This window comes from Pezoporus occidentalis, unplaced genomic scaffold, assembly GCF_034315485.1.
Source record: "Pezoporus occidentalis ecotype Australia unplaced genomic scaffold, CSIRO_AGI_Poc_V1 ctg7, whole genome shotgun sequence".
In the NCBI taxonomy this organism is placed as follows: Eukaryota; Metazoa; Chordata; class Aves; order Psittaciformes; family Psittacidae; genus Pezoporus; species Pezoporus occidentalis.
The window spans coordinates 7,151,239-7,176,507 of record NW_026916052.1 but is presented as its reverse complement, the minus strand read 5'-3'; the positions used below and the strand labels follow the sequence as shown (position 1 = coordinate 7,176,507).

The 25,269-nt window shown below is 40.1% G+C and overlaps 2 protein-coding genes across 5 annotated transcripts in view; one reads left to right on the top strand and one right to left on the bottom strand.

Annotated features, from left to right (window-relative positions):
* PRKN (parkin RBR E3 ubiquitin protein ligase) overlaps positions 1–25,269 on the bottom strand; it is a 725,154-nt gene that overhangs the window by 122,909 nt on the left and 576,976 nt on the right. For all 4 annotated transcript variants that reach the window (XM_062641870.1, XM_062641872.1, XM_062641873.1 and 1 more), the window contains exon 8: positions 8,814–8,875. In XM_062641870.1, coding sequence (XP_062497854.1) covers positions 8,814–8,875 — 62 coding nt within the window. The remainder of the gene's footprint in view (positions 1–8,813; positions 8,876–25,269) is intronic.
* LOC134175668 (uncharacterized) lies at positions 64–25,269 on the top strand. The gene is made up of 2 exons (XM_062641886.1): positions 64–1,322; positions 25,196–25,269. Exon 1 carries the CDS (start codon positions 691–693, stop codon positions 1,297–1,299), a length of 609 nt encoding a protein of 202 aa, XP_062497870.1. The 5' UTR covers positions 64–690; the 3' UTR covers positions 1,300–1,322; positions 25,196–25,269.

Genomic DNA, 25,269 nt, shown 5'->3' with positions numbered 1-25,269 from the left:
GCTCAGATAGTCTTTTCGTCAATTCTCCAGGATAAAGGAGAGGACCTTAAAAAGGCTGGGAGGACCTTAAAAAAGCTAGGAGGATTTGCCAGGTTAATAAATGGTTAGAAGGGTGGTGACATAGCCAAGGCTTTGAGTATCTAGAACATGGGATTGAATTTAGTAGGCCAGGTCCACTGGGGGCTGGTGGAGCTGGTCTGACAATGAAGGGGAAGAGTGGTTGTGGTAGGAGGCTTGCCAGACTGGTCAAGAAAGCTTTAAACTAGATGCGTTGGGGGAGGGGGGCATCATTCCATCCCAACACACCCAGTCAGTTGCCAGCACCTATAATAAATGCTTGGAGCAATGTAGAAATACCCCAACCGCACCACCCAATGAGCCGGCTTCAGTTGGAGCTCAGCTCAGATGCCTCTATACAAACGCCTGTAGCATGGGGAACAAAGGAGGAATTAGAGATGTGCGTATGTCTACAGGGGTATGATATAATAGGCATCGCAGAAACATGGTGGGATGGCTCCTATGACTGCAGTGTTGGAATGGAAGGTTACAGGCTCTTAGAAAAGACAGGCCTGGCAGGCGGGGAGGGGGAGTTGCTATTTATGTTAGGGATAGGCTGGAGACTATGGAATTCTGTCTGGGGACAGGTGAGCAGTCAACAGTTTGTGGGTCAGGGTTAAAGGGAGAACGGTGATGGGAGACATGACTGTGAGGATCTGTTACAGACCACCTGATCAAGAGGACTCTGTGGATGAAGCTCTCTATAGACAGATAGGAACAGCCTCACACTCGCAGGCCCTTGTTGTCATGGGGGACTCCAACCATCCTGATATCTATTGGAGGGACAGTATGGCCTGGCACAAGCAATCCAGGAGGTTCCTCGATTGTGTGGAAGACAATTTCCTTATGCCAGTAATAGAGAAGCCAAGAAGGAGAGGTGCCATGCTTGAACTCGTGCTCACCAACAGGGAAGGGCTGGATGGAGATGTGGCGCTCCAGGGCAGCCTTGGATGCAGCGATCATGAGATGGTTGAATTTGAGATCCTCAGGACAGTGAGAAGAGCGTGCAGCAAGCTCACTGCCCTCGACTTCAAGAGAGCAGACTTTGGCCTCTTCAGGAACCTGCTGAGTAAGGTTCCATGGGATATAGCCCTAGAGGGCAGGGGGGCCCAAGACTGTTGGTTGATATTCAAGGATCACCTGCAACAAGCTCAGGAGTGTTGTGTCCCAACTAGAAGGAAGTGCAGCAGGAGGGCCAGGAGACCTCCTTGGATGGATAAGGAGCTGCTGAGGAAACTCTGAAGGAAAAAAGAGGCTTATAAAAGGTGGAAGCAAGGACATAAAGCAAAGCCTTTGACACAGTCTCCCACAGCATCCTCACGGCTAAATTGAGGAAGTGTGGACTGGATGACCAGGTAGTGAGGTGGACTGCGAACTGGCTGAAGGAGAGAAGCCAGAGAGTTGTAGTCTATGGGGCTGAGTCTAGTTGGAGGCCTGTAACTAGTGGAACCTGCATCAATGATTTAGATAAGGTTTGCTGATGACACTAAGGATATGTGCTGCCAGCGAGACCTGGACAGGCTGGAGAGTTGGGCAGGGAATAACGGGATGAAATATAACGAGGGAAAGTGTAGAGTCCTGCATCTGGGCAGGAACAACCCCAGGTTCCAGTATAGGTTGGGGAACGACCTGCTAGAGAGCAGTGTAGGGGAGAGGGACCTGGGGGTCCTAGTGGACGACAGGATGACCATGAGCCAACACTGTGCCCTTGTGGCTAAGAAGGCCAATGGCATCCTGGGATGTATTAGAAGGGCGGTGGTTAGTAGGTCGAGAGAGGTCCTCCTTCCCCTCTACTCTGCCCTGGTGAGACCCCATCTGGAATATTGTGTCCAGTTCTGGGCCCCTCAGTTCAAGAAGGACAGGGAGCTGCTGGAGAGAGTCCAGCGCAGGGCAACCAAGATGATTAAGGGAGTGGAGCATCTCCCTTATGAGGAAAGACTGAGGGAGCTGGGTCTTTATAGTTTAGAGAAGAGGAGACTGAGGGGTGACCTTATAAGTGTCTATAAATATATAAAGGGGGAGTGTCACGAGGATGGAGCCAGGCTCTACTCAGTGGCAAACAATGATAGGACAAGGGGTAATGGGTGCAAACTGGAACACAAGAGGTTCCACTTAAACTTGAGAAGGAACTTCTTCTCAGTGAGGGTGACGGAACACTGGAACAGGCTGCCCAGGGAGGTTGTGGAGTCTCCTTCCCTGGAGACATTCAAAGCCCGCCTGGACACATTCCTGTGTAACGTTATCTAAGGGGGATTGGACTAGATGATCTTTTGAGGTCCCTTCCAATCTCCAGCATACTGTGATACTGTGATACAGGCGGCCGGGGAAGAATACAGAGATGTTGTCTGGGAAACTAGGGACCACATTGGGAAAGCTAAGGCCCAGTTAGAATTAAAATTGGCTAGGGATGTGAAAGATAACAGGAAGGGATTCTATAATTACATTGTAAATAAAAGACACACAAGGGACAACATAGCCCCCTTCTGGAAGCTGTCAGGAGAACTGGCTACCCTGAATTTGGAGAAGGCTGAGGTTTTTAGTGACTTCTTTGCCTCAGTCTTCACTGGCAAATGCTCTGACCATACCACCCAAGTCTTGGAAAACAGATGCAGGGACTGTGAGAATGAAGACCATGGGCCCACTGTAGGAGAAGATCTGGTTCAAGACCATCTTAAGAACCTGAACGTACACAAGTCCATGGGACCTGATGGAATCCATCCGCGGGTCCTGAAGGAGCTGGCAAATGAAGTTGCTAAGCCACTGGCCATCATATTTGAAAAATCATGGCAGTCAGGTGAAGTTCCCGACTACTGGAAAAAGGGAAGTATAACCCCCATTTTCAAGAAGGGGAAAATGGATGATCCGGGGAATTACAGACCAGTCAGTCTCACCTCTGTGCCTGGCAAAATCTTGGAGCAGATTCTCCTGGAAGGCATGCTAAGGCACATGAAAAACAACAAGGCGTTTGGTGACAGCCAGCATGGCTTCACTAAGGGGAAATCCTGCCTGACCAATTTGGTGGCCTTCTATGATGGGGCTACAGAACTGATGGACAGGGGTAGAGCAGATGATGTTATCTACCTGGACTTGTGCAAAGCGTTTCACACTGTCCCACACAACATAGAATCATAGAATAGTTAGGGTTGGAAAGGACCTTAAGATCATCTAGTTCCACTCCCGCTGCCATGGGCAGGGACACCTCACACTAAACCATATCACCCAAGGCCTCGTTGAGCCTGGTCTCGAACACTGCCAGGGATGGAACATTCACAACCTCCCTGGGCAACCCATTCCAGTGCCTCACCACCCTAACAGGAAAGAAATTCCTCCTTATACCCAATCTAAACTTCCTCTGTTTAAGTTTATCCCGTTACCCCTTGTTCTATCACTACAGTCCCTAATGAAGAGTCCCTTCTCAGCATCTTTATAAGCCCTGTTCAAATACTGGAAGGCTGCTATGAGGTCTCCATGCAGAGTTCTCTTCTCCAGGCTGAACAGCACCAGTTTTCTCAGCCTGTCTTCAGACATCCTTGTCTCTAAATTGGAGACACATAAATTTGATGGATGGACCACTCAGTGGATAAAGAACTGGCTGGATGGCCGCACGCAAAGAGTTGTGGTCAATGGCTCAGTGTTCAGCTGGAGACCAGTAACGAGTGGCGTCCCTCAGGGATCAGTGTTGGGACCGGTCTTGTTCAACATCTTCGTCGCTGACATGGACAGTGGGATTGAGTGCGCCCTCAGCAAGTTTGCTGATGACACCAAGCTGTGTGTTTCGGTTGATACGCTGGAGGGAAGGAATGCCATCCAGAGGGACCTTGACACGCTTGTGAGGTGGGCTGATGCCAACCTCATGAAGTTTAACCATGCCAAGTGCAAGGTCCTACACCTGGGTCGGAACAACCCCAGGCACAGCTACAGGTTGGGCAGAGAAGAGATTCAGAGCAGCCCTGTGGAGAAGGACTTGGGGGTGTTGGTCGATGAGAAAATGAACACAAGGCGGCTTCAGTGTGCGCTCACAGCCCAGAAAGCCAACCATATCCGGGGCTGCATTAGAAGGAGCGTGACCAGCAGGTCGCAGGAGGTGATCCTGCCCCTCTGCTCTGCTCTTATGAGACCTCACCTGGAATATTGTGTGCAGTTCTGGTGTCCTCAACATAAAAAGGACATGGAACTGTTGGAACAAGTCCAGAGGAGGGCCACAACGATGATCAGGGGACTGGAGCACCTCCTGTATGAAGACAGGCTGAGAAAGTTGGGGCTGTTGAGACTGGAGAAGAGAAGGCTGCATGGAGACCTCATAGCAGCCTTCCAGTATCTGAAGGGGGCTTATAAAGATGCTGGGGAGGGACTCTTCATTAGGGTCTGTAGTGATAGGACAAGGGGTAACGGGTTAAAACTTAAACAGGGGAAGTTTAGATTGGATGTAAGGAAGAAGTTCTTTACTGTAAGGGTGGTGAGGCACTGGAACGGGTTGCCCAGGGAAGTTGTGAATGCTCCATCCCTGGCGGTGTTCAAGACCAGGTTGGACAGAGCCTTGGGTGATATGGTTTAGTGTGAGGTGTCCCTGCCCATGGCAGGGAGGGTGGAATTAGATTATCTTAAGGTCCTTTCCAACCCTAACTAGTCTATGATTCTATGATTATTATAGAACTCCTTTTAGGAAATTCTAGATTAATCAGCAACTCTTGAAGCTTCAAGTTAAAGCCTTTTTTTTTCTTAGCATTATTTTTCTTTCGGTGCTTACATTTAGATAGAAAAAAAGTTATTTGGCGGGCATATAGAAGGTCTTGAGTGGTTTGATTTTGAAAGCTGCTCAAAACCTTTCTCTTTTAATGATATCAGTAAAAATTTTATTTTTTAAGTGTTTGCAGGAAGCTTATACTTGATGAAACTTATACTTGATGAAAACACTTAATGAAGAAATGGTAGTGACCATCATTTTGTACTAGGAAAAAGTTGCTTGACTTATTGAGTAATTTGACTGGAATTTTTTTATAAAGGTAAAGAATGATGGTAAAAAATTGATGAAGCAGACCTCTCTAAGGCATTTGTCATGATGCCACCTGGCATTTTGATTAAATATCTAGAATGGTATGAAATTATCATGCCATATACGAAGAGTTTGAAAACTTACCTATCTGGCATGTTTAAAATAATTGTAAATGGGCAATCAGTATTAAGCAGGTGTGTTCCCAAAAAGGTCCTTAAAGTATTGATTCTTGGCCTTATGCCACCTAAAGTTTGTTTCAATGACTTGGAAAAACCCAAGAACATAGAACATCATAAAGAACATAGAACATTATAAAGCTTGCAACAATTTTGTAAGAGGAAGTAATGAACATGTATCTTGGATGGTTAAGTTCATGCTAGAGAGATATCTGAACTGTTTTTCAGAGTTGTTTAAGCAAACAACTTTTCAGCCCAGTCACATGTAAAGTTATTTTTCTAGGAAACAATCTATTACCCATCATTACAGAACAGAATTTCTGGTTGGGAAGCATTGTGATGGATTGTGAGCTGAATCTGATCTATGTCCATCCATGTCCAAAAGCACTAAGGAACCACTTAGATGAATAAATAGAAATCTTTAGAAGGGAAATTGTATTTCTTCTATGGCAGCCACTGGTTTAACCAAAATCTGAAACTTCCAGTGGGAATCTCCACTTCAAACTGCAAAGTTTCTTTATTCTGTCTGAAACAGATTTAGCTGAAAGTCACCTGACAAACAGCCATTTTACTGTATAAGCAATTATTTTAGTTCTGTTTCAGGGCTATGGTGGCTTTTTTCTGAGTTGCATTCATAGACTGAAGTAATTTATTATGATGATCATCTATTGCCTTGTGACAGGACAAAGGGAGTAGGAAATGTGAAGGATCTGAACACTAAGGAACAGGAGATATGCAATGTAGGGAGCATACTGGTAGGGTGGTGGAAAGAAAATAGGCTGGGAGTTTTTCATCTTTCACTATGGAGAGGTATAATAGGATCTAATGTCTGCAGCGACTTGTAAACAAAGAACTGATGTTTTCCTAGGCAATATATTCCAGCTTAAACAAGAATTAATCCAAGAAAGTAATGTAATGTTCATTCTAAAGGAGATCAGAACAGATTATCACAATAGCCCATTCTGCTTTTATAATCTGGCCTTAAACACATAAGCATTTAAAAAATAAATCAAGATTGGACATGAAGCAGTGCATGACCCTATTATTCTTTCACTGTTGCTTGGGGTGGAAGGTATATATGTTGGTTGATAATACCAAAACTGTAAGCAGTCTGAATAAAACAGTGCTATAATTATGATTTTTTTTTCCCATCTAGTATGCATGATAACAGAAAACACTCTATATCTTTTTAAAAAGCAAATATGTAACTAAATAAAAGTAAGAAAAAGTTAGCCATATGAATAAAGACTTTACCTGAAATTCCTTTCTTTATTCATTTAGATGTATTTGAATTTTATTTCTTTTTTTACCTAGGTTTTGAACCAACTTCTGTCTGTCAAAGTGTGTGCTAACTTCAAGCAGGATGCGGTCATCAATGGACTCAAGATAACAATGTTTTTGTGGGGAGAGAATATAATTGTAATATTCTTTATACTTGTATGGGCTTATAGAATAATTAAAGCATCATGGCAACGTTCACTACTTGCAAAGACATTAATGATAATCACTGTACGCAAATAGCCAGTTTCTGAAAAAGGCAACTGTTTACAGGTCAGACCCATTCTGCAAACAACTTTCCATCTGCACAGTTTTACGCTCCTAATGCATGATGACAAAAAATTTTCATCTCTTTAGGTGTATTCAATAAAAAGAGTAATTTTATCATAAAAGTCTGAAAGAATACCAAAAATATTCCAAGTGTCAAAAATACTGTATTTATTTGATTAGCGAGGCTTTCCTTTTCAAACTCCTCTAATTCAACTTCTCTTATTATTGGACAGAAATTGATTATCTTTTCTCCTGTGGTTCTTTATGGCTTACATCATCCCACTTCTGATGTTTGTGTAACCATATAATTTAGTGCTCTCTTAGTGCAAAGAAAGCATTAAAAATAAATAACCTTAAGTCTGACATTTCCTAATGTCTGAATTCTTCATTTGCACTCTTAACTCTTTTAGCCTTACTTTTTATGTCTATCAGTTTCTTTTCTAAAAAGCAAACAGAAAAAAAAAAAGTCCATCAATTAAATTACAATGTTCTGTCAGTGGTCATTAGCAAGCCTGGGTCTACAACCCCATCCTCAGAGCTCCTCTGAGCTATCAAGGTCTGCCTGGTTCAGCCGTCCCACTCATACTCAGTCTCTTGGTTTAGCTATTCCTTACTTTCCCTTCAGGTCTCTCCCTTTTTCCCACTCCTCCTACTCTGCATAGCTTCACCTCCTTGTGCAGCTCATTAAGTACAGATCTTCCTTTATTTACCAGTCTCTTTAGCAAGTTTGCATAATTCGTCATTCTCTTTCAGTTCAGCCCTTCATCCTAGCTTCTTGTCTGCTTTCTCCACCTACCCTCTTTCACCAGGCAGCCCCATGTCTCCAGTGTCCCGAGGCTTCATCACACCCTGCCCTCCATTTGTCAGCTGGCTGTAATTGGTCTATTGGCCCCATCAGTCCTGGTCATAATTTCTTTTATTACTTCTTCCTAAATCCTCAGTCTCACCAGATTCCTGCTTCCAGGATCTCCTTTGTCCTAGTCTGTTTTCTGTCTTTTTCCATTCCTGTCAGACAAACCCTCCCACACTCCCCATCATGCTGCCTTCTTGCTGAGTAAAAGCTGAGTCCCTGAGGAATTTGGCTTTTGACTTTCTGTAACAACTGAAGTGGGGACTGGTGGGGGAAACCTGGAAGTCTAGAAAACGTACCAGCAGCCTCATCTGTGATAAAAAAAAAAAAAGGAGAGTGAAGGAAAAGAAAAGCAACAGGGTGTTCTTGACAACAGAATCTGACCTAAAAACTAAGAAACAGTCTTTGAATTAACATTTCAGGAGCTGCTCCTACCTCTGTCACAGCCCTCACAAAATCTTGTCCAAGTCCCTTGGTGCCAGGTTCCTTAAGAAATGCACATATTCTCATGTACAACACGTTAATGCCAAGCTTTCAGGCCTTAGTACTTGCGACTCATTTTGGCTTTATAACCAGTGCATTAGGAGAGATACTTCAGATACAAAGACAACTTGAATTTCAGAAGCATTCAGCATTTGAAAATTCAACCTATCTCTCAAAATATAAGGCCATTACTCAGTATATCTGTATGGTGATTTCATTATTGACAAAATAATAATTATGACTGTCTTGTGAGTATTGTAAAGCGAACTTCGCTAATGCTTTCCTAAAATCCCTCTACAGAAATAGTTTTATGAGTGCCAAGCACAACAACAATTATGAATGAGACACTTCTAAAAGAGAAAAAAGACAACAAAAAGTATATCATGAATAGCTGTAAGTATCAATCCTTTAGTCGGATTGTTTGCCTGTCTCCTGTTTTAGAAACCCTGTTTACTGCTGTAGTTGAAAGCTGAAAAGCTGTGGCAGATAGCAGATGTACCAATTAATAACCTGTCAAGGCTGATGGATGGAATGAAAAGAAAATCTCACATACATCTCCTGTGTGGTTTTTTCCCCACATTTCAGGTCACTGGGGGTCATGAGATACACTCTACCTCCCTGGAGAGAGATGAAACTGTCTCATTAGCGTCTATCTTCCATGACATTAAGATGCTGCCTTTGAGCTGCTGAGATGCTGCTAACTCACCTGTTCTTCTCCCAGAATCCTGAAGTGATGAAGCTCTTTAATCAGGGAGTCTGGACAGCCAGCTGTTAGAAAGAAACAAAAATATGCATTTTAGAGCTTCCTGTCAGTGCAGTTTCAGCATAAGATACATAGTTCAGAGAGGACAGAATATACAGATTACCTTAGATAAAGAAGATTAGAAAGATTAGCCATGGTTCTGTGGGCACCAGAATGCTGAAAACCATCTATCAAATAATCCTTCTACATTTCTGAGCATGCTACCAAGAACACTTAGAAAGGTTATATTCAGAATATTTTAGCCCTTTCCCCAAAGAACTACAAACAAAAGCAAGATGAAAAGGGCAGCACTGTCTGCCAGATACTGCCAGCCCTTCAGTGTAAGCCAAAAAGCGTTAAAAAAGGATCTCATATCAAAACCTTGGAGCTGCCCAAAGCTGAATTCTGATTCACTCATCAGGTCTGGACTCATTTCTAAGCATAATACAGGCTTTCCTTGATTCCCTGAAGGATTTCATAGGCTCCACAGATCACTTTAATTTTGGCTGTCACAAATGCAACCCATTTCACAAATATGTTGTTGTTACCCACAGGTATAATATACAAACCAACTATGCAGGCAGGGGAGTGATTTGCCAGAATTTTGCAATGAGATTAAGGTTTAATTACTACAGAGTCTTGCATCTGTACCAGTCAGTAAGAAAGAATATGTCTTGCTAGACGCCATGCACTTTACTGACATGTTCAGACTCTGATTACCTTCCTGGTGATGAAATCCAGGGCTGCTACTTGCTTTTGTACACTACTAGACTCATGTCTGGCATGGGATAAAAGTGCAGACTGTGAAAGCAATCTGTGTTTTATTCTTCTTGCCATAAATTGAAGCATCTGCTTGTGAATAGATAAAATTCCTTAAAAGGAATTAAGAGCAGCTCTCCCCAGAATATGGAAGGAACTATGATTTTTATCAACTTCCTTTCCTGCTGATGAAGCTACAAATAGTTACCTCTCACTCTAAATGACTGCCATTAAAAGGATGGAAATAATTTGGAGGCAGTTGTCAGGAAATCTCCATCAGTACTGTGGCTTCACTCAAAGCCAATGAGGCATGGCCTACACTCATGAATTCTGTTGGCATAGCTGTCTCTTCACACAGGATACAAAGAGAATAGCCTTTATACTTGCAAGCAGCATAACTAAAAAGGGCAAAACCCCTAGTATAGACAAATTGTCAGAGAATCATAGAATCACAGAATGGTTTGGGTTGGAAGGGACCTTAAAGCTCATCTAGTTCCAAATTGCCTTCCATGGGCAGAGGCACCTTGCACTAGACCAGGTTTTGCAAAGCCCCATCCAACCTGGCCTTGAACACTTCCAAGGATGGGGCATCCACAGCTTCTCTGGGCAACCTGTTCCAGTGACTCACCACCCTCATAGTAAAGAACTTCTTAACATCTAATCTAATTCTCCCCTCTTTCAGTTTAAAGCCATTACCCCTTATCCTATCACTGCATGCCCTTGTGAGAAGTCCATCTCCAGCTTTCTCCTAGGCCCTCTTTAGGTACTGGAAGGCTGCTCTGAGTTCTACTAAGACAAATCTCCTACTAGTATAACTTCAGACACTTAGAGAATTGATTTAAATTATATTAGGATCACCTTATTGCTGGTAAATGCTTTATCTCCATTCAGAGGAGGTATGAGTGGAGAATGAACCATCAACACAACTTCATATTATCCAGCTATGCAGAATTTTTCTGTCCATTTTCACTGGGATTTACATCTTCATCTTCCAGCTCATCTGAACCCTGAATGTATCTCTGCCTAACTTCTTGACCTGATTTGTAGCCCAGAAATGTTGACTTCTCTGTGTTTCAGATTAGAACTCACTGCATAAAGCATAGGCCCTCCCTCCTAACCTCAAGCCCTTATGTAATTAATAAATTACATGTAATTTTCTCTGAAAGTATCTTCATTGACTCTACACTGCTTTAGGTATTTCTGTGTGTAGAGGATAATTATGAGTTCATGTAACACGGTGTTAATCTTTGTTGGATATTAGCTTTGTAACGCCAACTACACATTGCTTTCTGCTTTTCTGTGCTTTTTGCAGTCTTCACAGCTTCTTCTTCAACCAATCATTTCTTTCTTCCCTCTTATCCTTTCCAATTTATTATTTACTATATCGCTTAAGATGGGAATGTTTCCTTTCTCTTGCTATCTTTTTCTTTTACCATTCTATTTCCTGAATGCCTGTTTCTCCCAGAAATCCATCCCATTCTGCCCTCATGCATAATTTATATAATCTCTCTTATGTGAACTGCTTATATGCATTCTGTCTTTCTTCCACACTCTGGAACCAAGGATCATTGTGAAAAAGTGTGAAGATATATATAGACATCTATATATAAACATGTATATGTTTATTTGATGTATACTAGTTGTTCATTGCTGGATCCTCTTCGCAATACAGTATTTTGTATAGTCTATTTTTCAGATACTTGCCAATCTAGTTTTCAGTCTTTTCATAGTACAGACCTTCACTGGATCTTGAAAGCTGATTATAGAAGAGATCCTGAAATTACTAGCAAAGGAGAAAAGAATGCTTAAAAAACATGACGCTGTTGGCATGATGCTTTCCAGCAAGAATTAAGTTCAGAAATGTCAAATGTGTGTAATATTGGATTACACTGGCACACATGAAGAGTCTGCTGTCTGTAAGAAGTCCTTTCAGGTCTTCACACTGCAGAATCAATAATTTGAGGAAACAATGGAAATTATTGTTGTCAAACAATAATTTGAGGGGGAAAAAGGAAATAAAGTAGAAACATGGAAAACAAAAAAGGAACTGAGATGGAAATATCTTCCTTTCTTTTTGGATATTCATGGATTTATTTCTGATATTTCCTATTCCTACTTTAATTTCTTCTGTTTTGTAAGTGGAACTTTGTAAAACATGCTCCAATGCTTTGACCCGCTTTTACCAACTATTTGGGAGTCCTGGATGATGTTGAATTCTTGCACTGTCATTAGAAACAAATGCTATAACAAATAGCCATTCCATTTATAAAAAGGAGATTAAAAAATACCTATTCTTGTAAAAAGCATTAAGAACTATTTGTTATCTCATCCACAAAGCTACCCATGTATGTATCTCAGTATTCATCTATACGTAAGCACATGTGATGACTTGAAAAATATTACAAGTTAAGCACCAGACTCCAGTGGGTTCATTGGCAAACTGTGCATAGCAAAGTTTAAAAGAAAAATGTATTTTCTAAGTCTCTGATGTGCAGATAACACATGCCACATGAAATAAATAATCTGCACTTTATAGATTTCTGCTGTTTTGTGTAGAATGTTTTAAGGATTAGGTTTTATGCCCCCTATAGCACAGAAACCCTTATAATCAATGGTCTCAGCAGTCACTGAATCTTTCTGTTTCCTTCTTCTCAATTATTACTTGAAAAAGTACAGGTATACATAAAATTTCCACAGACATAAACTGAGCCATAGGAATATTAAATAAATCAATCAATGACAATTACACATAGGAGTGTTAAAAGGAAAGGATGTAAAACCATGAATAATTGCCTTTAATCAGAAGCCAAAATTTAGGATTGAGGACATCCGCAGACTGATAAAAAGGCAACTAAACTGTTTATTAGTTCCTTCTTTCAAGTCACATTCAAACCTATGTGTTTCATATGTTCTCACTATAACAACTGTTAGAAGCTTTTGCTAACTGTGAAGGCAGAGCAAGATGTAAAAAATATAAAATTGATGCAAATCTTTAGTATATTCATACCATTTTTTACTCTGAGATATAGCCATTGTCCTCAAAGCAATAAGACCCATAAAACTAATGTGATGTCTTAGGAATGAGCCTGAGTCTAACCAGGAAACTAAGTTATGAAGGGATGATATCCAGTTCGTAGCATCAGCAGCTTTATAAACTCATCACAAGTAATTTCTTTGCTTCCTATCTAAGCATTTATTACTTAAATTAAATTTAAGCATATTGTTTGCTTCTAAATGTTCCATCATACCCCAGATTACTTGAATAATTTTGTTGTTGCTAAATTCTCATATTGCTTTAACTCCAAATGCTGCACTTATGAATAAAAGGTACATACAAAGTTACAGAAATTTTCAATTGTAAATCTACAGTTTACATTGTGGTATTCTCATCATAAATGTATAAAGATATTTTTAACCTGTTCATATATGCATCTCCAAGAGAAGAATAAAGAAGCAAAATTTAGGAAGGACAGTTTTATGTCTTCTAATATCATAAATCCCCTGACTTCAACTGGTCTGAACACACATTTTCAGTTTCACTTGTAATTAAACTGTGATTCTAACTACTACCAATTTAATTACCCAAGTCTTCACATATTTTTTCTCAGACAGAATTAGCTTCTGGTTTTGTTTTTGCTCAAAATTATCACTTTGCATTACTTACATTCTCCAGTGAGAAGGCAAAGGAAAAATTAAATCAACCCTTTAATATTGCATAAACTGGCAAAATGAAACAAAAAAAATTACTGCTGTTACAAACAGAGCCAACTGAGAACCAGTGGAAGTGCCAGGGCCCTGATGGCACCACCAGCCCTGACTGTCCCTGCCCAGCCCCTCTGGGATCCCCACAGCCCAAGACCCTATGTTAGCATCTTGGGCCATCAGCCCCAGTGATGCTGCAGCAGGGCTGGTCTCCATCTCCCCACAGCCCTGGCCAGCCCAGCCATGGGCCTTCCTGAGCCACGTCCATCTGCAGTATGAAATTCAGGCTTGGCCTCAGCTCATCCCCATCCCCAGGCAGGTGCTCAATGCCCACAGCTAGGACAGCCCTGTTTCCTCCAGCTGCCTACTCCTGGCTGGTGATGGGAAGGACCCTGGCCAAATTTTAGCCTCAGAGAATCACAGAAAAATTATACAATACCTTCACTGACTGTAGTTACAAGCACTTATATGTCTTCTGTAGGATTGCGTGCTACATCTTCTACTATCATTTGGCATTACTTCCTGCTTTGCATTTAAATTTCATCTTTCTATCTAAATTGTACAGTTAGGTGAGATTCAATTCACTGAATTTAAGCATCAAAATATTGGCTTTATGAGTCTAATATATTCACTGCAGGCTTCCTTTTTAGCCAGTAGAAGGCTTCACCTTCACAGGGTAATTTCCATCATCTAAGACAGGCCCAACAAAGGTATCCCATTATCTCCATTAATTTAGGAATCTAAGGTGACTAGGTAACGCTTATAGAAGTAACGTTCAGGCTTTTAAATTTAGACAATCTTAATTCCACACAACAACTACAATCCCAATAATTTCTGCACATGCAGGTTGCCCAAAGGAATGGCAAATTCTTCATCCCAGGCCAGGTTGGACAGAGCCTTGGGTGACAGGTTCTAATACAAAGCATCCCTGCCCATGGCAGGGGGTTGGAACTAGATGATGTTAAGGTCCTTTCCAACCCTAACCATTCTGTGATTCTGTGCTTAACTTTGAGCATGCAAATTTTCCCATCATATTTAGCTCTGTGCAAACTGAGCATTTACATTGTGAACACAAGTGTAACTTCCATTTCTCTCACTTAAAATCTATGTCTGCATCAACACTTGGTAATTCTGAAAAGTACATACCCTTATGTGAGCTCTGAACAAAACCATGTAAAAATATTTATCAGCGTCCTTCAAAGGATATCTTTCCACAGTGCTAATTGTTAAACCAAGCTTGTGACTGTTTCAAATACCTGAGAATAGCTGCTTCAGCCTGAGAAAATAAATGGATGTGTGTCCTTTTTTTCCTGATTGCTCCTTGTAGAATCATATCTGATGAGTACAGTTATGAAAAATACTCCATATTACCAAAAAAAAAAATTCTAAAAGTTTGGAAATGCAGTACTCTAATGGCAGCACTTGCAATATGGCAACAATTACAGATATACATATATATATATATATATGTTCCCAGGCTGAAAGTCAAAACCACAGCACTGCACCAGCTACTAAGAGGAGAAAAATGACTGCTCCTGCTGAACCCAGGACAATGAGCAATACTTTTGTAAACAGTAAATTACTGAGGGGTTTTTTTTTCTGTTATCTAGATAATTTTCTACTGCAACCAAACTTAAAGCTTCATTTATAGATGTATGCTGTGCCTACAAGATATCTTCCCTTGTATAAGAAAGATTCACGTTTTAAAGAAAGAAAGGTAATAAAACTGTTCTGAGGATAACTTGTCACCTCAAATCCCAAGCCTTATATCTGCAGATCTTAAAATTCGGAGGATTCATGTGGGTACACAACTTTACCTGGAATATCAAGATCAATTATTGCTAACCAAGCTTAATCATAAAATTACACATCAGAGTCAAAACTCTCTCATAAAATCAGCTTGCAATCACTAGGTTTACCTATTGATTTATTAGTAACGAAAGTCCTTATTTACCTTCTGAATTCTCAGTGTTGATTGTGCATTCAAGCCACATTTGCAAACTGAAATTCTCTGACCACTAACTCATGCTTACACTTCCACACATGTTTTAATGTAACTGGGGTAGGTACAGTCACGGAACATTTTTCTATGAAGAAAGAAAACAGAACTATTTTCTGTTCAGCAGATGCACAGTGCTTATTCCCTTGTCTTACCTATAGGTATCAGAACTTTTCTCAGCAAGTATAACATGTCTTAGCTGTAGATTTATTTTGAAGTGCTAGATGAAGCATTAAGGCTGTTGGACACACTAAAACATCTGATAAATTTTTTTTGGAAATATATTGTTGACTGCAGTCAGCAGTATATTTACAAACTGGGAGACAACTCCTTAGTACTCAAATATCTTGCACTGGCCACCTTACAATTGCTGTAAGAAATAACATATCCAGTAAAAGCAAAAAAAAGTAAAGCCAAATATTACTTGGGGTTCTTTACTTGTACTCATGCCATTTTGATAACATCAGTTTGCAGATGCTATTTTTCTGTACAGTATTCTAGATAAGTAGATACAAGGTATATGCCCAGAAAGAGACATATTGAAGTGTCTCAGTAATACAAAAGGAGGTCTTTCAAAAGCAAGAAATATTGAATTCTGGCCTTTAAGTCAGCAGGCATGTATTTAGGCTGCAAACCACATTTCTGCAGTTGGGGAATGCTAAACCAGAGGGCATGACGTGTCCCTGCCCATGGCAGGGGGGTTGGAACTAAATGATCTAAAGGTCCTTTCCAACCCTAACCATTCTATGATTCTATGACAAGCAATTGTTGCATGTTATGAGCAGTTACCAGAGATGTTAATTGCCAACCTGAATGGTTGTTTTTGTTTGTAAGCACTTAATTTCAAAATCATCTAAAGGCACTGGCATTTTTTCCCTCATGAAGTACTTGTGCAAAAATTCTGCAAAGGGAGTGCAATAGAGTTGGGAAAGTATCGCATAAAGTTTGACTACTGGCAGCAGAACGAAGCATTTCAGAATACAGAAAATTCTGCTGGCCTGGCTCTTTCTCCCACTGCACACAGTTCTGGACTTCAATGTGTGGTACTCACCACTTTTTTTGTAATGATGTGTTAAAGCCAAATGACTAGAAGTAATGAACCACGTTATTAGTAGCCACTAGTTTCTACTAGGGTCTTTCTTTTAATCCTTACAATAGAAAATATCAGCAGGAATACTGACCTGACATTTCAGTTTGCTTCCTTGCTTGCTGTTTGCATATTTAAAACAATATTTAAAACAGACTTGAACAAGTACCGTTTAATCACAAGAGCACTCAAACCCTGAACGGTACTAAACTGAACAATGCCAGCATGCCACTGCTTGGTTTTGTTGGGAGTTTTCTGTATATGCTGCACTGCTATGCGACCAACTGTTGAAAGAAAGAGTCTGTCAGAAGTGGGGAAATCTTATAGAGAAAATTGACTGTTGCCCAAGAGACTAAGACTTCAGGGCAACAACGGAATAGTGCAAACATATATGACTAATAGTCTGTACTATCTCGTTGCTTGATATTCCAGTTTAAATTATAGGTGTAAATTATCCATGCAATTCTCAGTAAAGTCAGTGAATACTATACTCACACAATAAAACAAAATCCTGTCTATCTGTAATGAGAAATTGAACTATGACCTTTACTGCTTGAATACAGCAGCTTCATGAGCAGAAATAAAGACTTGACTCCCTTCTTTCCATTCAAGTACTGACTTTTGTTGACTTGAATTTTACAGAAACAACTTTGTTATAGCATAAGTCAGAAAATCAGGATATCTAACGCTCCTAACACAGCCAGGTGATTTTCTTTTTTTTTTTTTTTTTTTGTTTTGCTTTAAATGAGATACAGCATAGCTACTCTGAACTTCTTTTGGAAGACTCAACACCTTCTTCTATGAAAATTTCATTGCAGGGAATTGGGCTGAAACGAGTGCTTCGGTCTCAGTATGCTAGGTTTTTAGCTCGATCAGCTCAATTCATGAAAGGCTTTCTCATCTTTTATTTAAAAAGTAGTTGAAATCTCTAAAGCAACCGTTCTCTCAAATTCCCACCTTCATGCTGGCACTGGCCTCTGATGACGATCAGTACCTTTGAGCAGGTAAGTGAGAGGTCAGGAGCTTTCAGCATGTGGTGTAGACTTTATAAGAGAAGAGACTGTCTTCTCAGGGAAAATCCAACTTATCCCTCAATAAAAGTCAACACATGACAAAAATACCTATAGAAGAATTTCATTTCCCAGTTACTGAAGAGCAAGTCTTTAGAAGATCATAATTTCTGAATGCCAGAATTAAGCAGGTACAATAAAGAAAACACCTGAAGATTTCTAAGCTGAATTTAAACCAACGTTCACACAGCCATTTTCTATGTGATGGTTTGATAACAGAAGTTTACTGTAAACTCTAAGTGCAAAGAATGAGATTTGGGGAGTAAATATTGCTTCTTTTTCCCCTTAAAAGTTGAATGAAAGAAACAGTCTTCCTATAATTTTTTTTAATAACAGATAGAATGAACAGTTTCAGTAATTTATGTTGCAATAAATTTCCGTTTCACTCATATTTTACCAAGTGAGGTTATTACACTATACAATGTAGATGATGTAATGTAGAATAAGCCATCAAGAAAGATGTGGCCAGGTGCCAGAAGGCAAACACATCTTTCCATTTCTTTAATTACAAAACTGATGTTCAAGGATCTTAAAATGCAATTTTTAAAGGTTATTTTCTGTCCATAGTACAGGAAAATCAATATGCCAAGCTAAAGAAAAATCTGTCAGAGAAAACAAGATGCACACATGTAGGTCTCACTCTCTTACTCACACATGCATAAGCATGCACAAAATTACTGTTGGTGGAAGGAAAATGGCAAACAGTATTCAGTGACCCAGAAACAGCAATGCTTTTCTTTCTACTTTTGCATTATTTTTTTTCCCCCCACAGGATATGACATCATTCTGTATAAACAGCATAGAAAAAATGCTATTCCTTTTATCTGTGCAGCATTCATAAGACTTCAACATGAGCCTTTTACTGAGAGTTTAGACAAATATTTAAATTGCTACATAAATGACTCAGGCTATAAGGCAAGCCCAGGCTACTCTAAAAATAAATGTTCATGGACAATAAGCCCATCCAACCAAAAAAGGAATTTTAAAAAGCTATTGAATATATTATGTCTCACAGAATAGTACAGACATATCTGGATGAATGCCTATGATTTTCTCTTTTTCATAGGGATTTTATGACAGAAAACCATTTCCAGAACACTGAAGAATGAGCTAGTTGTCTAGAAGTAAACTGCACTCTCACAATGGAGTTGAAATCTTAATTGTTACCTAATTCTCATATTTTTCTTCCTCCTTCGCAAGAGCAATATACATATGCATATCTTATTGTTCTCCATAAGGGAACATGGCAAAATTCCACTTGTGAAATGAGGATGGTTTTGCATTTCACCTTAATCAGAGCAAATTAGGGCAGGTGGTAACCCTGCAGGCAACATAATTATGAAAAATGCCTGTGTTCAATACAAACTGCCCTTCCAGTCTTCAGGTCTAATAGGACATCATAGTACAATCTTCTCTACATTTTACTGGCAGCTCAGAACACAGAAGTCCACAGAAGGGGAGGACTACATACTGCTCTCACTTTTGTCTGTGAAAATCCAGACAAATAATACGTTATGTTCTTCAATACTTACTCTAACGCAAGAGGCAGAGTGTTCCTGGGAGTGCAAAGGCTGGTATGGGATGAAAACTAAAGTTGAATACAGAAGAAAAAGAACTTAACTCACTCTCTAGTATGGTCTAATTCTAATAACATTGTGTGAGACAGGCTAATCCTGCATTACAAACAGTGATTTGTTTTTCTACTATAAAAAAATGTGACAAGCAGATATAAATACAAGAGATCATGCTGTCTGTTCATTTAACAGAAAAGAATTGGAACGACCTAAGAGGTTCCCCAAAGATAGAGAGTTAAGGATTTTTCTGATTTTATATTGATATACTGTCCCTATTCTCGAACAGACCACTTGTGATGAATAGCTGGTGAAACACATCTGAAATAAGCTGAAAATTTAATGCAAAATTCTACTCTACATTAAAGGGATAATACAGCCAGGCTCATTTAGAATATTACTCCTCTGAAGACACCCCAAGCACTACAATAACAAATGTTATATCAAAGATGCACTCAGCAACAAATGCAATATGAGTCTCTGCGAGGCGATTTTTCAGTATGTCAGAATTATAATATCACTCCATGGAAACAAATTAAGCAGCAGAAACTTGGCTGTTGGAATCACTTTATTAGCAATGCAGTGTTTTCTCATAAAGAATGTTTTACTTTGGATCTGCCAATGAACATCAAAGATGGCCTATCTGTTTTTATAGTGCACAACTTATTATTTGCCTATGACATAAACAAAACACTTTAACATCCAGATCTCTGCAGCACTGCAAGAAAAGAAATATTGACAATAGCAAAAAAATTCCTGATCATTTTTACTGTATGGCTGAAGTCCAGTCCAGTGCGGGGGTTTTTAATCAATGGGGATAAACATTTTAATCAGGAGGGATAAAACCAGTACACTAGCACCAGTGAAGGAATACTGAACAATTTCTACCTGGTGGAGGAATACCTATTCTTAAATACCCATGGGCTTCTGAAAAATATTGAAAAATATTCGGCTCTAGTTAGTTATCATGCTGATACAAGAATTGACTTAGTTTTGTCCCTTGTGCATAAAAAAGAAAACAGCCCTTGCTAGGTGGATAGGCCCTTTCAATGCGTTGGAGAAGGATGCTGCTCCTGCACTGTGGGCATAAATTTTCAAGGCTCTTCCAGTTTACCCCAAGCTCAGTGGTCACACTGGACTAGGAGCACAGGGGAAAATGAAAATGTTTTACTATGTACAGGGCAGGAGAGAGCCCCCACAGCTCAGCATTATGCCATCAGACTCATCAGGACACTGAAGTGAATTAGTGCAAACAATTTCATGAGATAACGCTAGCAATTTAGTACAGAGCAGCTGCTGCACCACGCTAGAGGATATTCCTTCTAGTCTTTACTTACACAGCCACAAATAATTTCTGAGTTAATCCAGAGCAACAGCATACATCGTCTATCTTTACCACCTTATACAGAGATATGTTATGCCTTGTAATTAGTTGGTCTTGTCTAACATTTACACAATAATTCCATTATCACAAGCCCAATATATCTTCATTAAATTAGATGGTCTATGTGACACTATTCTTCTAATATTTGAATTTCTTCCCATGTCTAAAGCATGTCTATTTTTTCCCTCAGCTACCCTTTTTTTTGTATTCTTTCAACAGTGTAGAGTATCTAAGCTGTGAGCCTGAAGCCAGCATAGACAGGTAGAGGAGCAGATCTCCAGCCTTATTAACTGCATATATGAAACCCCACAGGATACAGAGTTTGACTGCAGAGGACTGGTGGATGCTGGGTGCACATATTTGGTTTTTTTCCCACCTTAGGTACTGCTGTATCAATGATTTCGAATCAGGAAAAAAGAAAAAAAAGTCTTTCTGAAAATTTGTATCTAGTGGGATCCTAGAGTCACATAGCATAGCTTGGCACTATGAATGCTGATGCAGACACTAGAAATCAGGACTGGAACACCTCTGACCTCAATGCTAAGACTTAAGCAGGCTGATAAGCCCACTCAGATCTGGTGTCCCCCAGACATCCCTTCTCCCTCCCACACATGCAGTCTACTCCTTGCCTGGCAACAGAGAAACAGAGCTCAGGCATAAGTGTACTCTGCTTTTTCTTTCCTTTTGCAAAATGGAAAGTCAAGTTATTGAAACTAACCATACAGTTCAGCAATTTTTTTTTCTCATGTCATTAAAATGATCACTTGACTTTGCTTCATTTCAAGTAGATCACCGCGTTGCAGTTGTAAAAAATAACACTAGGTCTCATCACCTGTATGCTTACCTTCTGACACCATGTTAACTATTTTTTCTGTAGAGTACTTCTGAGCAGCCATTTATATGTTAAGTACTGAACTCTGTATCACTTTTGCCTTTCAAAATTACATTGCTTGCTATGTATTTTCCACTTGTGTCTGTTAGGTCATGCATCAGAAATTCATTCCTTCTACTTCTGTATGGCTCCAGAATACCATCGTGCATGAAATTTCAGAGGTACATTTTTTCCTGACTAAGAATTATTTGATATACAGCTATAAAAGTATACATAAAAGCTAAAAGCCCCTAGAATTATTTGGAGAGCAAACAAAACATCCCTTAAGCATTAAATGGGTTGGAAATTTTTCATACTGTGCTTCTGCACCAGTTCCTGTAGGACTGTAGCTTAGCTCCTGCCAGCTTCAGGAAAAAGATCATCAATTATGATAAATGATTCTGTATAGAAGGATTTGGACACATGCTACAGAAAACTGCCTCTAATGAAATTATCTGATTCTTTTTTAAGGATCAATAATTTATTTATAGGCAAGGGCCTCAAAGGTTAATTTCTAGTCCTTTACTCACTAAGGTATCCAGCAGTCAAATGACTTGTAGGAGACACACAATCAGAACTGGGTAATCCACATCATCTTGTTTTAAAAAAAAGTCAGGTTAACAAATCAATGATACTTACACACTAAAAAATTGGTTCCCACTTAAAAGCTGACTGGATTTACAGAGTTCACATATAGCATAAATCCTGTGTCCATGTAATTTAGCAGGATTCCAGGCAAAGTGATTCTCCCCTCTCTTGTCAATGTACAAGACATAAACTGGCCTGCAGAAATCCTATTGCAGTTTGATGGATGTCTATTGAAGGAAACAGGGGAAGAGAAAAAAAAGAGCGAAGCAGGATTTTTGATGTTTGGCTACAGATTGCTGTCACTGGTCATTTTCCTATCTCTGCTTCCACAGCTAACTGTGGCTTTCCATTTAGAGAGCTTTTCCCTGCTTTACTGGTTATGCCAAGAAGTATGTATGCTACATTCATGGGGTTTTCATCCATTTTATCATTTTAATTCTGCTCACACTTGTTGCACACATTATTAAAGAGTCAACAGTGCAGATGCCCTCAAGCAGTCTGTAGCATTGAATGCAAAAGTTAACTTTGCTGCAACAATTCCTTGGTATGTGCATGCACGTCTCCTTTCTCTCTCTCTCTCTTTCCCCCTCTCTCTCTATGTCTTTACTGCACCCCTTTGAAGGTTGTGGAGCATTATTTGTTTTTATTTTTTTGTTACTTTTGGAATTTGATGGAGAGTGTGTTGCGGGAACACAGCACACTTGAGAACATTAGGAATATATCCTCCTTCACTGGGACAACAACAAACAAGGTAGCAAACAACTGAAAGGCACAATGATATTTTTTTGTGCAACGGCCATTGAATTAGAAAACCTGTGATATAAACCTGATTTGGGTGACAGGTGCTTAATCAACTGAATCTCCAACAATTCTAATAATAGTTTCCTAACTTTTTTCTGTACCTGGAAAATATGATCTCAAAACAGACATAAATATTTGCAATAAAAAAATACACAGTGTCACTTTGCTTTTTTCCAGTCTTGTCTCTACAGATCAAGCTGAACTGAAGGTTAATGCTAACATTTAAAGACAGGCTGTGCATAATGTAAGCAGACGAGACATTTTCAGGTTTCAGGCTAATGCTTTGTGTCTTTGTTGTTCAGGAGAGTTTCATGTAGGAAAATAAGCTAATTTCAATGACTATTTCAATATTAAATAGATAAATAAATAAATAGAGACAAAGAAAAACATGATGGAAGTGGCTGAAATGAGTGGCATGTGGACAGTACAGTAAATAATTCTGCTGAGCACCATTCTAATTTGTCCCAGTCTACTACAACCAATCACTCCTGCTTCAGAGACTCTATCTTAGATTTTTCAAGCCAGCTAGCCTCTATTTCTTGATAAAAGACACAGCAGTATTTCAGAAAATTGCAGACTAGATAAAGAAGAAACCCAGTGCTAGAAATAATTGCCTGTATTTTTTTCCTCAGCTGAGCTAATCCTCCCTCCAAACAGTTGAAAAGCTAACTATCTTCCAAATTAGGTCTCAGTAATCCATCTCTATTGGCCACAAAATAATGGCTTTGACAATATTGTAGAAACACTGCTCTTTGCAATACTGTCTGCTAGAAAAAAGATGGGAATATAATCTTTGAGAGGTCAGCAAGTGCAAAAAAGGACTGGGTGGAATTGTGCTCTCCACAATACTGGCTGGACATAACATGCGCTTGTGACACAGATGACACACTGAGAACCACAATGCACAAACGCAGAAATCATTCAGGCCTGCTTCTTTCTTCTACCTCTCCCTCCTCATCCCCCTTCTGGGAAAGAAAATATAATTTGGGGTTTGGCGAAGCTGGAGCAAGAAGTATGTACTACAAACAAACAAAACACTGAACCTTACAAAAGGTCCACCTCTTAGTATCCCATCTCTGACAAATGCTATGAGAAATGCGCAAGTAAAAAGAAGAGTTAAGTATCTCTCTATACCATCCTTATCTTCAGAGTGAAGTTTTGGGACATTCTGTGATAGAGGATGAAACCAGACCACTTTCTTCCCTTGCCACTCTTCAGAATTCTTCATTTAGTCACTTTGGGAACCCTGAATAGTTTTGGTCTCTACAATATCCTTAAGCAATAAGTGCCACAATTTTAATTTGCAGTGGGTGAGCTTCCTCTATTTTCTTTATATCTGCTGCCACATAGTTGCATGGCTATCTCCACTTCTCACATAGTAAGAACGGGTAAACCCCAATTAATCTTTTATATTACTCTCATGATTTTGGAAAACCCTATCACATCTTGATCCAAGTATCTCTTGTCACAACAGAAAAATAAGCAGCCCTTCACATACAAACTGTTGCATACCTCCGGCTATCTTTGCTGCCCTATATTTAAACAATAGCACTTTGTTTTTCAGAGGCAATAACCAAAACTGCACTTGAGAGCAAGGTGTGCTCTCAATTTAACCCAGATAGATAAATAACATTTTGTCATTCCTCAGAGTTTCTAAGATCTTAATTGCCCTTTTGACTTCCACTTAGTGCTCAGGTGATATTCTTAGTGAATGATCCAAACAGGACACCAAATAAAGGAGGCAGCAGATGAGAGACCAGTGCTGCACTGCCTGCTTTGCCCTTCTACACTGCAAATGATGCCACCTCTGTTTCTTAAGAAGCCTTACTGGAAAGCATGTTCAAAAATACTAGCTGTGTCATGCTGAGAGCTCTGTAAACTGTATCACTTTGTTACACCAAACTCGCACCAATGCATTGCAGCCAAAAATGGGCCATGGCCATTGACCTGACTTGCCTTCCAGTTAGGTAGGAAGGCTTGAGGCTCCACCTCAGCTCACCTCAGCTCACCTCAGCACTGGAACTTCCCTGCTGATAACAGAGCTACAGCTGCCCCTGCGCATTGTGCCCCATTGGCACAGCACAGCATAGCACTGTTGCCAGGATCACTTTGCTCACCACATCCTGCCAGAAAGAAGTCACTATACAAGAGGTGCCATGCTTGACCTCGTGCTCACCAACAGGGAAGGTCTGGTTGGAAATATGACGCCCCAGGGTACCCTTGGTTGCAGCAATCATGAGATGATCGAATTTGAGATCCTCAGGAAGTGAGAAGAGCGTGCAGCGAGCACACTGCCCTGGACCTCAAGAGAGCAGACTTTGGCCTCTTCAGGAGCCTGCTTGGTAAGGTTCCATGGGATATAGCCCTAGAGGGCAGGGGGGCCCAAGACTGTTTGTTGATATTCAAGGATCACCTGCTCCAAGCTCAGGAGTGTGGCATCCCAACTAGAAGGACCTCCTTGGATGAATAAGGAGCTGCTGAGGAAACTTTGAAGGAAAAGGAGGCATATAAAAGGTGGAAGCAAGGACAGGCGGCCTGGGAAGAATACAGAGATGTTGTCTGGGAAGCTAGGGAACAGGTTAGGAAAG

Coding starts and splice junctions, on each gene's coding strand:
- LOC134175668 (XM_062641886.1), top strand. CDS start 691: ATGGGAGACATGACTGTGAGGATCTGTTACAGACCACCTGATCAAGAG.